General features: G+C 40.2%; 1 protein-coding gene across 1 annotated transcript in view; it reads left to right on the top strand.

The window, feature by feature from the left end:
* The window catches only part of Pik3cb (phosphatidylinositol-4,5-bisphosphate 3-kinase catalytic subunit beta), an 86356-nt gene that overhangs the window by 44665 nt on the left and 29606 nt on the right, over positions 1 to 12085 (top strand). Inside the window, exons 8-12 of the mRNA XM_059268422.1 lie at positions 5998 to 6249; positions 8243 to 8339; positions 9385 to 9515; positions 10847 to 10897; positions 11852 to 12040. Of these exons, the coding sequence (XP_059124405.1) occupies positions 5998 to 6249; positions 8243 to 8339; positions 9385 to 9515; positions 10847 to 10897; positions 11852 to 12040 (720 nt within the window). The remainder of the gene's footprint in view (positions 1 to 5997; positions 6250 to 8242; positions 8340 to 9384; positions 9516 to 10846; positions 10898 to 11851; positions 12041 to 12085) is intronic.

Raw genomic sequence — 12085 nt, 5'->3', positions numbered from 1 at the left:
CACAGGAAGCCTTTTTATGTTGGCAAAGGATATAAGCATGCAGAGTTAAGAAACTGGCTGTACCCAAAGATGATACAGGCGTATTCTGCATTACATGTATTAGTCATTCATCACAATATCTCCTAGCTTTTGTGATGTGGTTTTTATGTGGGTTTCAACACCCCTAATCATTTGAAATATGTAGAAAAACATTGAAGCTCTATCTTTTTATCTCCCTCCTTTATTGTCTGGAACACTAAATACTTTGTGTGATGAGTTTGCACGTTTAATGTAGCTATCGCCAACATCGCCACATGCCTGGGTAGTTTTCCTCTCCTAAGTCAGAACAAAGCATCCTCTTGACAGATTGTGATGTAACAAATTAACATTTGGTCTCTGGCACGAAGCTTCTAAAGCCCGTGTCATTTCCTGAATGATAGGAGAATCGTAGTTATTGGGCAGGGGGACAAGTTGGGCAGTGTGGGGATAGTATCTGATATAGCACAGGCTGGCTTTTGGCTCCCTCTATTCCTGCCTCCACATCTCAAGTGCTGGGATCATGGGAGCATCCCATGTCTGACTAGAACATCTTTTATTATAAAATTTGACTGAGTCCCCAGTTCTGAGAGCTTCCAAAACCCTTGATGTCTGTGTAGTGGTAGAAGGGTTTCGTCTTCTTGTTTTGTTGATTTTGTTGTTAAATTCATGAATTTTCTAGTAACCAGAAAGCTCCTACACAGCTCCAGGATAAAGGCTGGTTATCAGAGACACCAATCATGTGAATAGTGGGTTGTTAGTCTCCCTTGGTAACCACAACATTAGGCAAGAGACTAGAGACTAACTTAATGACCAGTAGTAGTCAGTGATTTAATTATTCATGCCGACTTTGGACTCCTAATAAAAGTTGTGGAATAACAATAAATTATTAATTTATTATTAATTATAACAAATATTTATATTTCTATTTTATTTTATATATTTTATTTTATATATGTTATATAAAATATATTTAATAAATAAAAAATAAAATAAATAAGAGTTATGGAAGTGATTCAGCAGTTAAGAGTACTTGCTGCTCTTTTGGAGCACCTGCGTGGCAGCTCACAACTGTCTGTTAACTGCACTTCTAGGGGATCCAATCCTCTCTTACAACCCTCCATAACTAGTTCTAGGGGATCTGGCGCCCTCTTTTGACCTCCACAAACACCAGACATGCATGTAGTGTGCTTACATACATACAGGGAAAACACTCATGCACATACATTAAAAATAAAAATCTTAAAACAGCAGAACTCTAGGGACTGGAGAGATGGCTCAGTAGTTAAGAGTGTACTGACTGCTCTTCCAGAGGACCGGGTTCAGTTCCCAGCACAGCATCCACATGGCAGCAAACAACTGCCTGTAACTCCAGTTCCATGGGGTGCACAGACATATATTCAGGCAAAACATCTATACACATAAAATTAACAACAACCACGAAAACTTTTAACCAAGAGTTCACATGAACTCTGGGTTGGTGGGTACATCATCAGGCTGTTCATCCTTGTCCTTTTAAATAGTTACTAAAATAAACTGGTGATCTTGCTCCCCATAGCTTGTGAACCATTACACTGGATTACTGGACTTTGGGGACAGGATTGTAGGATCCCTCAGTTAATTACCACTTGATCAGAAGTATTGATGAGACCTGGAATTTGAAATTGGCAACTGAAGTGGGGAGGAAGTCTTATGGATCTCAGCCTATAATTAGTGTCAGAATTAAATTGTAGGCATCCATGTAGGAAAAAAAACTACACAGATTTGGTGCCTAAAGCATCTGAGTATAGAGAAAATAGGTTCTCCTTTGGATAAGTGATTAGGAATACAAAGAGATAACTGTATGAAAGGTGGGAACTCACCCTTTTCACGCTACTGATCTCTTTTTGTATCTAATGCCTAAAGGCAAAAAGTAGTGGATTGTGGCCAGAGTGTGGGACAAGAAGGAAGTTAAGGTGTTGATGTTGTGAAAAGATTCCAATCTTGCCCAACACAGCACTTTTAAGTGGTGAGTGTAGGGGTGCAGTCTGTATGTTGGCTTGGCACCTCCTGCTCTGGCACAGTGGCCAGTCCTGTGCATGATTACGCCCATTTCTCTTGCTTTTCTAATGTCTTAGGGCTTGTGAAAAAGGGTTTCATAGCTTTATCGCAGTCAGATAATAAAACGCACGATGACACTTTAAAATTCTTTGTTTTTGAAAATACTGAAACAGACTCAGACATTAGAAACAGGGGCAGGGTGTTTGTTTGTAAACAAATTTTCATGTGTTAGTTTTAGAAAAAAATTTAAAACCATTTTTCCAAAAACAAAAACTTTGTTATAGTTACAAGATTCTAAATTTAAAAAAGTTTTTTTCATAGTTTCATTATAGAGCATTTAAAATATCTACTTATTTTAACCATTTTTCAACTTTAGTCATTTCAGTGAGTTACCAGATTTCTCAAGCAGAAATAATCTTAATGACTTTCTCTTAGGTAAATCATAAAGGGACTATAAAATAATGCTTTTTAGTCTGCCCAGCGTAGACAGTTTCTGTAGAGTGTGTAGGTTTTTATTGTTACAGGCCCAAGTTAGATTAGTTCCTTGTTATTCTTTCTCAGATTACACCTGTCTCTGTGTCTCTTCACAATTAGCACAGGACTTCTCTAGTCAATTGTACTTGTGACTTTTGGGCTTTATAAGCCATGCCATCCATAATACCACAGTGTCGCTCCACTCCCCATGTCTAAGGCTCTGCAGAAGTTTGTTGGTGCAGATAAAACTATACTTCTTTATTTGGAGACAGTGTCTCACTATGTAGCCCTGGCTGGCCTAGAATTTGCTCTGTAGCCCAGGTTGGCTTTGAATTCACAGGGTTCTTCCTGCATCTGCCTCCTGAGTATAGGGGTTAAAGGTGCTCTGTCTTGTTTTGCTTTTAAGCTATGATTAAGTAATATTTATTCAGCATTTATATGGTAGTTGCTTGTTTTCATTTCTCCATGTCTGCACAGACAACACAAGATGTTAGGATTTTAAAGCTCGATTCTCTTTATCAACAAGCCCTTGGAAAGTATCCACTTTTAAATTCATAATTTACTGAATTTGTTATATATAAAAGGTAACAAGTACACATAATTATAAGGTCACTGGGAATAAAAAATATTTATAACAAATCTCAGTTTCCAACTTCCCACAAGACAGATGCAAAATTATTTTATATGCTTTATTCATGATTTGTTTAGCCACATTCAAAAATGATTTGTAGGAATCACATGTTCTTTTCCTATAATGTACACAGTAAGGTTTGACTTTTAAAACATAATGAGGGTATTTAATTGACAAATAGTAAAAGTCTTGGTAGGTGTGAGGGTTATAGCTCAGTAGATAGTTTTCCTCCCATGCACAAAACTGGGTTCATTCCACAGCACTACATAACTAGGTATGATGGGTCACATTAGTAATTCTGTCATCTGGGACATGGGGGCAAGGAGATCACAAGATCATGTTTATGTGTATAACAATATAAAGGCCAGCCTGAGCTACATGGGACACTGTCTTTAAAAAACAAAACTGTATGTATAGCTGGGCGGTGGGGCACACACCTTTAATCCCAGCACTTGCCTTGTAGAGGTAGATGGGTCTCTGTGAGTTCAAGGCCAGTCTGGTCTATAGATCAAGTTCCAGGACAGCAAAGGCTACACAGAGAAACCCTGTCTTGAAAAACAAACAAACAAACAAACAAAAACAAAACAAAACAAAAAAATGTATTTATACATAAGTATGTGTGTGTATGTATGTATGCATGCATGCATGCATGTACGTGCACAGTTAATTGGTAGGTGGGCTGCATATTTAGCTGTCTCTACAGCTGTTGGACAAAACAGGGAAAATGGTCAGCTATGATAATCATAATGTCATAACATAATCTAGTTATTAATGAGCTTGCAGTTGATGATGCCATCAATTGAAAAAGGTATGTTTAATGACTCATCGTGAAACAGATACAGGGATGATACTGTGAGTTAATATGATATGTAAACCATAGGTGGGTTAAGTGCAGGTGACGGTGCAGTTGAACAGAATTATTATTGGAGATCCCAGCCTGTTCAGGCGACTACACTGGACATGTGGTAATTTATTTTTATTTGAATGGTAATATTGTGTCCTTTGAAAACTTCTTTATGCACGTGCATTGGCTTAAAACTGGGTTTAGGGTAGGATTCGGCAGAAGACACTTCATTCTGCTTGTTTAATAGGCAAACTAGCTGGGCATGGTAGAGCATGACTGTGGTGCCAGCATGGAGGAGGCAGGATGATCAGGAGTTCACAGAAAACATAAGGAGCTCTAGAGAGATGGCTCAGTGGTGAAGGGCACTGTCTGCTTTCCAGAGAAGCCGAGTTCAGTTCCCGGCACCTACATGGCAATTCCCAACCATATCTAACTCTAGCTCCAGGGATCTGACACCTTCTGACATCCACAGACAAGCACCAATATAAACAAAATTTCTAAAAGAGTAAGTGATTAAGGAAATAAAGATCAACTGAGCTTAGGGTAGAGTTAGATGATTACGTAATGAGTAGATATATATTAATGCTACATGCTGATGCCATATAGGCAGGTCTGGGAATAAGTTGATACAAGGTCATTTGCCTCCAAAAGTGTGTCATTGCGCCACGTACGGTGTAGCTCTGCTTAGTACCTGTCGGGGTGTTGTGTTGCCGTGCTGGGGCTCACAACGGTAGGCCTTGTGCATTCAGCTGGTATGCTCCGCCACCCGGGATTGCTGTTTTTCTTCTCCTTTTGCTCCTCACTCTTTTAAGTTGGTCATTTTTGTTTTGTTTTGTTTTGTTTTGGGTTTGAGACAGGGTTTCTCTGTTTAGCCCTGGCTGTTGTGGAACTTACTCTGTAGACCAGGATGGCCTGAAACTCAGAGATCCACCTGCCTCTGCTTCCCAAGTGCTGGGATTAAAGGCGTGCGCCACCACCGCCCTGCTAAGCTGGAGGTTTTATTAAAGGTCGGGGCTTCAGCATGAGGATTGGGAGAAAGAGGTGCTCAGAAGAAAGTCAGATGTGCCCCAATACCGAGTACAGACCCCTCAAAGGAGAGCCCCAGTCTCTCTTCTGAGGTGATCCCTGGAGCTTACTGGCCAGCCGGCCATGCTGAATTGATAATGTCCAGCTTCACTGAGAGAACCTGCCTTAAAAGTATAATGGAAAGCAAAAGAGGAAGACACCCAATGTAGACCTTTTTCTCTGTCTGCACACACGTGACCACGCGCACACACTTACAAGTGACTGAATGAAGTTAATTCATTTTCATTTTTATTTCCTGTGACATTTCTTGTTGGATTGGCAAGCAGTTCCAGTATGCCATGTCAAGGTACTACTGAAGGTACAGGAATAGGGTAATTAGAGAAGATGTCCATTTTAATTTATGTGCAGTGGTGGGAATCAAACTGGAGGCTTTGTGAATGCTAGTAGGTAAGCTGTCCCGTCCCTAGGACAGCTGAGGACATCTTACTAAACATTTGCATATCCTCTGCATTGTTCTGTCTGTGAATCTTGTGATGTGGGGGGCAATTATACATATAGTTAGAATATCTCTAGCTGTCTGTTGACAGATAATGACAAATTCATGTTGTTTTTCCTATTGTTCATTTTGTTTTTCTGAGACAGGGTCTCACGTCATCCAGGCTGGTCTCAAACTTACAATGTAGCCGAGGCTGGCCTTGAAATCCTATCCTTCCTGCTTCTGCCTCCTCTTCTGGTTTCTTTAGTCCCATTCCTCCCTGGAGACCACTGGGGTTTTGACGCGTATTTGATGTTGTAGCTGCTCTACTCACTAACGGGACACGGGATTAGTTCACCGTCGTGTAGTGAGTGCTCACTGACGTCTGTGTGCAAGTGTCTAACGTGGCTGCACTGCTTTCCAGGGTTCTCGGCCTGGAGAGGGGCCCTGCGGTTGTGCCTCACTCCTGATTGTTTCCCTCTCCCTTCACAGGTTCATGTCAGAGCTGGTCTTTTTCATGGAACCGAGCTCCTGTGTAAGACTGTTGTAAGCTCAGAGATATCAGGAAAAAACGACCACATTTGGAATGAACAGCTGGAATTTGATATTAATATTTGTGACTTACCAAGAATGGCTCGATTATGTTTTGCTGTTTACGCTGTTTTGGATAAAGTAAAAACGAAGAAATCAACAAAGACTATTAATCCCTCTAAATATCAGACCATCAGGAAAGCTGGGAAAGTGGTAATGATACAATAATTTCAGAAAATTGTTTATGTAATAGGATATTTCAAGGCTCTGATATAATTACAGAAGTTAAGTTCTTTCATGTGACTTGAACCCTAAGAACTAGTTCCAAGAAGATGATAAAGTTCCACGTTCATGTCTTTTTTATGTTCTTTTCTCCAATTTATTTGAGGGGATTTCATGATACAATGTCCTCCTACAGAAGCACAAAACCTAGGGTGGCCCAGCGCTCACTCTGTAGCTCAGGGTGGCCTTGAACCCACTGTGACACTCCTGCCTCGGCCTCTGTATGATGGGACTGGCAAGTATGAGCCACTGAACCTGGAAAGTGATGACGTTTTTAAAACAGCTAGTCTGTAGTACCTTAACTAAATTTCCAAGTATATATATATATTTGAAAATTAAGATTTTTTTTTTATTTTAGAAAGATCATAGATTGACCTCACTCAGCACACTTGATGTGACTTTAAAAAACACAAACGCATGACTGGACATTAGTTTTGGGATGAAGTAAGAATATTTGTACTAATGTGAAATTCAAGCCTTTTGTTATAGACAGTCTCTGCTTCTGCTTTGCTGTCACCTTAGTATAAACAAACTTTGTTTTCAGAATCCCTTAAAGGATGTTAGACTTGTCAAATGGTCATCTTCCATATCTCTACCTTCGCACATGTATACATATATTCCCTGTATTTCTTTTATCATTTTAAAGACAGGGTCTTTTTGTGTCATTCAGGCTCCCCTGAAAGTGTGGCCTGTCTCTGTCTCTCTTCTGTCTGTCTTTAGATAGGGTTGCTCACAGCCCAGATTAGCCTGAGATTATCTAGGTCTCTAGATCGTCTCCTAGACTACTAGCTGATGATGACCTTGAACTCCTGATCTTCCTGTGAGTTTAAGACCAGCCTAGTATACAACAGAACACTAAAGGTGGGAAGGAAGATCTGGGAATATAAGCACTCCCTCTGCTTATTATGATACAGCCTTCTAAAAATAAATTTTAATGTCTCAAACATCATAGAAGGGCTGGTTCCTTTGTGGGCTTTCCTATCTTGATAACAGAATTCTTCTGAAAGGTTTGAAAAGAAAAATATATATGTGTACACACACACACACACACACACTCAGACTGATCTAGGCTGGTCTCATAAGAGTCCTAATTGCGTAGTGCCTCTTTTGTTGTTGTTTTGAGACAGGGTCTCACTATATGGCTAGCTTTTCTGTGTCTAAAGGCATGTACCACTATGCCTGGCTTTAAAAACAAAAAAACTGGGGGGCTGGAGAGATGGCTCAATGGTTAAGAGCAGTGGCTGCTCTTCCAGAGGTCCTGAGTTCAATTCCCAGCAACCACATGATGGCTCAAAACCATCTGTAATGAGATCTGGTGCCCTCTTCTGGTCTGCAGGCATGCATGCATGCAGGCAGATTACCATATATATAATAAATCAATCAATCAATCTTAAAAAAACAAAACAAACAAACAAAACCCCAGAAAACAGGCTCTCATTTTGTAAACCAGACTTGCTCTGTAAACTTGCTCTGTAGCCCAGGCTGGCCTCAAACTCCCAGCAGTCCTCCTTCCTCAGCTTCCGGAGCTGGGATTGCAGGTGTGAGTCCCCACATGACACTGGTGCCTCCCTTTTAGCAATAGAAGTAATTCCTGCAGTATCCAGAGGCCTAGCTTCCTCCCATGCTAGATTTACTCTACAACCCACTTTGTATTCATCATTTAAAAACAGAAAACAAAATTTTCTATTTGGTGGGCATACTGTTTTATTGTGGTATATTAATTGGCCTGTGGAATTTTTCCTAATAGTTATAAAGATAATTGAAATTGCTCTCATCTATATCATCTTTTCATTTTGCATGAATTTTTTGAAATTACCTAGAACTTCAGAAAATTCTTGTATTAACATTGGAATAGGGGCATGAGCATTGTCACGCCTTGAAGTCCATTCTGGGTTTATTTATGTTATGATGCCTTTTTCAACAGCATTATCCTGTAGCATGGGTAAATACGATGGTTTTTGACTTCAAAGGACAGCTGAGGTCTGGAGACATAATACTGCACAGCTGGTCTTCGTTTCCTGGTAAGATTTACATTCTAGGGACAGCCACTAGTGCTGGAGAGCAGCTAGCGTTTTACTGGTGCATTACTCAGTGTTTCTTTGGTTTACTGTTGTATTTTAGTAAAGAGATTGTCTTTGTTATTTATTCTTTTTGTTGTTTTGTTTTATTTTGTTTTGTTTTGTTTTTGAGACAAGATCTCTTTGTGCTGACCTGGAACTCACTCTATAGACCAGGCTGGCCTCAAACTCACGGAGATACATCTGCCTCTGCCCTCTGAATCCTGGGATTAAAGGCATGCACAACCATTTCCAGCTGTTATTTATTCCAAAATTGACTTACAGTGACTATTTTGTTACAGACATGAAGTTCTTGAGTGTATATTTTTTTATTTCAATGTGTTCTTGTTTTAAACATTTTGTTTTTGTAGGCTTTTAAGGAAACCTCCTAAGTAACAGTGTCTTCTGTAACAAGCTTTATTGCTCAGAGCTGTCCCTGTGAATGAGCACTCCGGAGAGTTAGAAAACAGTAAAAGCATTTGTTTTCCAGTTAGATTTAGCTTGATGATCAAGATAAACGAGCCCTTTGCATGTGCCTAAATGCTTACTGATGCAGTTTGCTAAACTTTCTCAAGTGACACAGCTTTTAGGGACATTTTCGTGAAAGAAAACCAGTTCTAGACTTTTGTTTTTTGTTTGTTTAATTACTTTATTTTAATTTTATTATTTTGGTTTTTTTTTGGGGGGACAGGGTTTCTCTGTGTAGTCCTGGCTGTCCTGGAACTGGCTCAGGGTGGCCTTGACCTCACAGAGATTCATTCACCTGTCTCTACCTCCCAAGTGTTGGGATTAAAGACCCACACCTTCACCACCCGACCAGACTTTTTTTGTTTGTTTTTCCGAGACAGGGTTTCTCTGTGTAGCTTTGCGCCTTTTCCTGGAACTCACTCTGTAGCCCAGGCTGTCCTCGAGCTCACAAAGATCCACCTGTCTCTCAGACTTTTGTTTTTTTTTAACGTTTACTTTCAAAACCATTTTCTCAAGGATCCAAATTGTTTGCTTGTTTTAGATGAGCTGGAAGAAATGCTGAATCCCATGGGCACTGTGCAGACAAACCCGTATGCTGAAAATGCAACTGCCTTGCATATTAAGTTTCCAGAGAATAAAAAGCAGCCTTATTATTACCCTCCCTTCGATAAGGTAAGATAACTAAAGGGCCACTATGCATGAAGGAAGTGAATTCTTCCTGGATGTAAATGTTCGGTCCAAGCTCAGTGTGTCTAGTTCTTTCAAAACTCTCCATACATTGACATTGTTATCCAGTGGAAGGCTGTGTGATTATGGCAATTGATTTTGGCTTATCACAGACCAAGTGAAAGGTGGTGTCTCTTCAGTTCAGGGGCCGTGTTTATAAAGAGGGATTTAATTGTTCTGAGCTCTTTTCTGATGTAAAGAGTCTCTTAAGTGTATTCACACATAACTCTGAATGTGTAATGTGTTCTGTGAAACATGCCTGGCATGTTGATTCAGAGATTAAAGGTACAATGAAAGAAGAGACGATTAATGCTGAGTGTTACTATTATCAGGACTTTGAGGGTAGTGGCTTTTAAGACAGTGACTCACTCTAGCCAGCATGACCCTGTTACGGAGCTGTATACTCAAACCCCAGAGGTGGTTTTTAGAGTATTATGCAAATTAATTATGTAATTCAGCTTGCTTTCTTCATTTGTACTTTAAGTGAATTGTGCCCACCCAGGAGCCAATGTATCATTACAGGGTCTTTAAGAAGGTTACTCTGCCCAGCATGGTGCCTCACGCCTATAATCTAGCAGAGATGACATTGAGGCAGGGGGATTGCCAGTCCCTGCCTCAAAATCCCCCATGGTTACATGTAAAAGTGACTCTTTCTCAAAAGCATTTTAAAATTTTTAAAAAGCTGTGGATCACCACATTAAACACGTGATAATGGAGGTAAATTACTTAGGACTGTAGAACTCAGTCACCAGCCATGGAACTTCTGATTCTTTCCTCCTTTCCCCGAGTCAGGCAGTTTGAATTCTTTCAAGAATATGAGCCCTCTATATAAACTGAGGGAGTTGAAAAATACTTTTCAGCTTCCACCATGTCCTTCCTGCTACATTATTTTTAATGGCAGTGCTGGGGATCAGACCCACACGTTAGGAAACGCTCTACCACTGAGCTCTACCTCTGCCAAGCCTAGACTTCCACTTTATTCCACTAAATAAACGTTTGGTTTTTCCCTCCTCTCCCTATTGTCCTTTTCCGCCTCACCACATCCCTGCCGTGCGGGTAGCTAGACTGGGCTCAGGCTTGCTCCCCCTCCCTCTCTGTTGTCAAGAGAAACACTGGGTTTTTGTTGTTTTATTTTTAAAATTTGTTTCCATTTGTAAAGGCTAGAAGTGCCAAGTGTGTGCAGTCTCTTGTAATCCAAGTGCAAAGTAGTTATTAACATTGGAAATTTTACAAATATCAGACCCACAATTTAACTTTCATTACTGTGTTTAAAACAGATCATTGAGAAGGCAGCCGAGATCGCCAGCAGTGACAGTGCCAATGTGTCAGTAAGTACCAAGCTTTGTCTGGCCTTCCCCGCTACAGAGCTATGTCAGGGTGAGGGCCGACACCTCCTCTGTTGAATGGTGTGTGGGAGACACAACTCCAAAGCAGTCTCACATCCCAGCGCTGGCTAAATGCAGCTCAGTTTCTGGTGGCTTGTATGTGAGTGGCAAACCCTTTTCTGTACAGCTTCAGGGTTAGTGGCCCACAGTAGATACTATCGCACCTCATAGATTTCCAGTACGATTTTAATTTAGTGTCATTTAATTAACTTAGTAGGCCGTGTTCTTTCACATAGCAAAGCCAGTATAATATGGACTAGCTTCATAGTGAGGGACCTTTGTCTTCTCTCTGAGAACTCTGCCAAGTTGAGAATGTCATTTCTGTTTTATGATTTACTCTTTATTTCTGTTCCAGCTCCTTTTTTACTACATGACAAACAACAGAAGCATGGAAGCAAGACTAGAGTCCATATATTTATTCTGAGACCTTTGTTAATATCTATCATAAATTTATTCCGGGGCTATTAATATGTGCTGCTCACACCTCCTGGGCTAGATCCTGGACACACGCGCGCGTACACACACACACACACACACACACACACACACACACACACACACACGGTGGGGGGGCGGGGGGCTTATAAATAATAGTGAATTTATAAGATAAGATATATTTAAATAAGATATATTTAACCTAAAAGCAATAGTGCCATCTAGTGTTTGCACTTGGATTTAAAAACAGAAGCACCTTTCTTACTATGTAGCTCATAAACTTAATATTGAGCAATGCAGAATTTTTAAAAGGATCCACTTTTATTAATCTTTGTACAAAATTTCAGTTTTGTGCTTCAACTAGTAAAGCTGACAATTATAAATTCATTCATATAAATTTGCTGAATGGTTGCCTGTGGTTTGCACAGTTAAATTCTCTAATGAGTATTTTTCTTTCTTAAGAGTCGTGGTGGAAAAAAATTTCTTGCTGTACTGAAAGAAATCTTGGACAGGGACCCCCTGTCTCAGCTGTGTGAGAATGAAATGGATCTAATTTGGACTCTACGGCAAGACTGCCGAGAAAATTTCCCACAGTCTCTGCCGAAACTCCTACTGTCGATCAAGTGGAATAAACTTGAAGATGTAGCTCAGGTAACAAGATCCTTCCCTCTTCCCTTTCACCTTTCTCCTCCATCC

This window comes from Peromyscus eremicus, chromosome 7 (assembly GCF_949786415.1).
Source record: "Peromyscus eremicus chromosome 7, PerEre_H2_v1, whole genome shotgun sequence".
Lineage (NCBI taxonomy): Eukaryota > Metazoa > Chordata > Mammalia > Rodentia > Cricetidae > Peromyscus > Peromyscus eremicus.
This window is presented reverse-complemented; position numbering and strand designations above follow the sequence as displayed.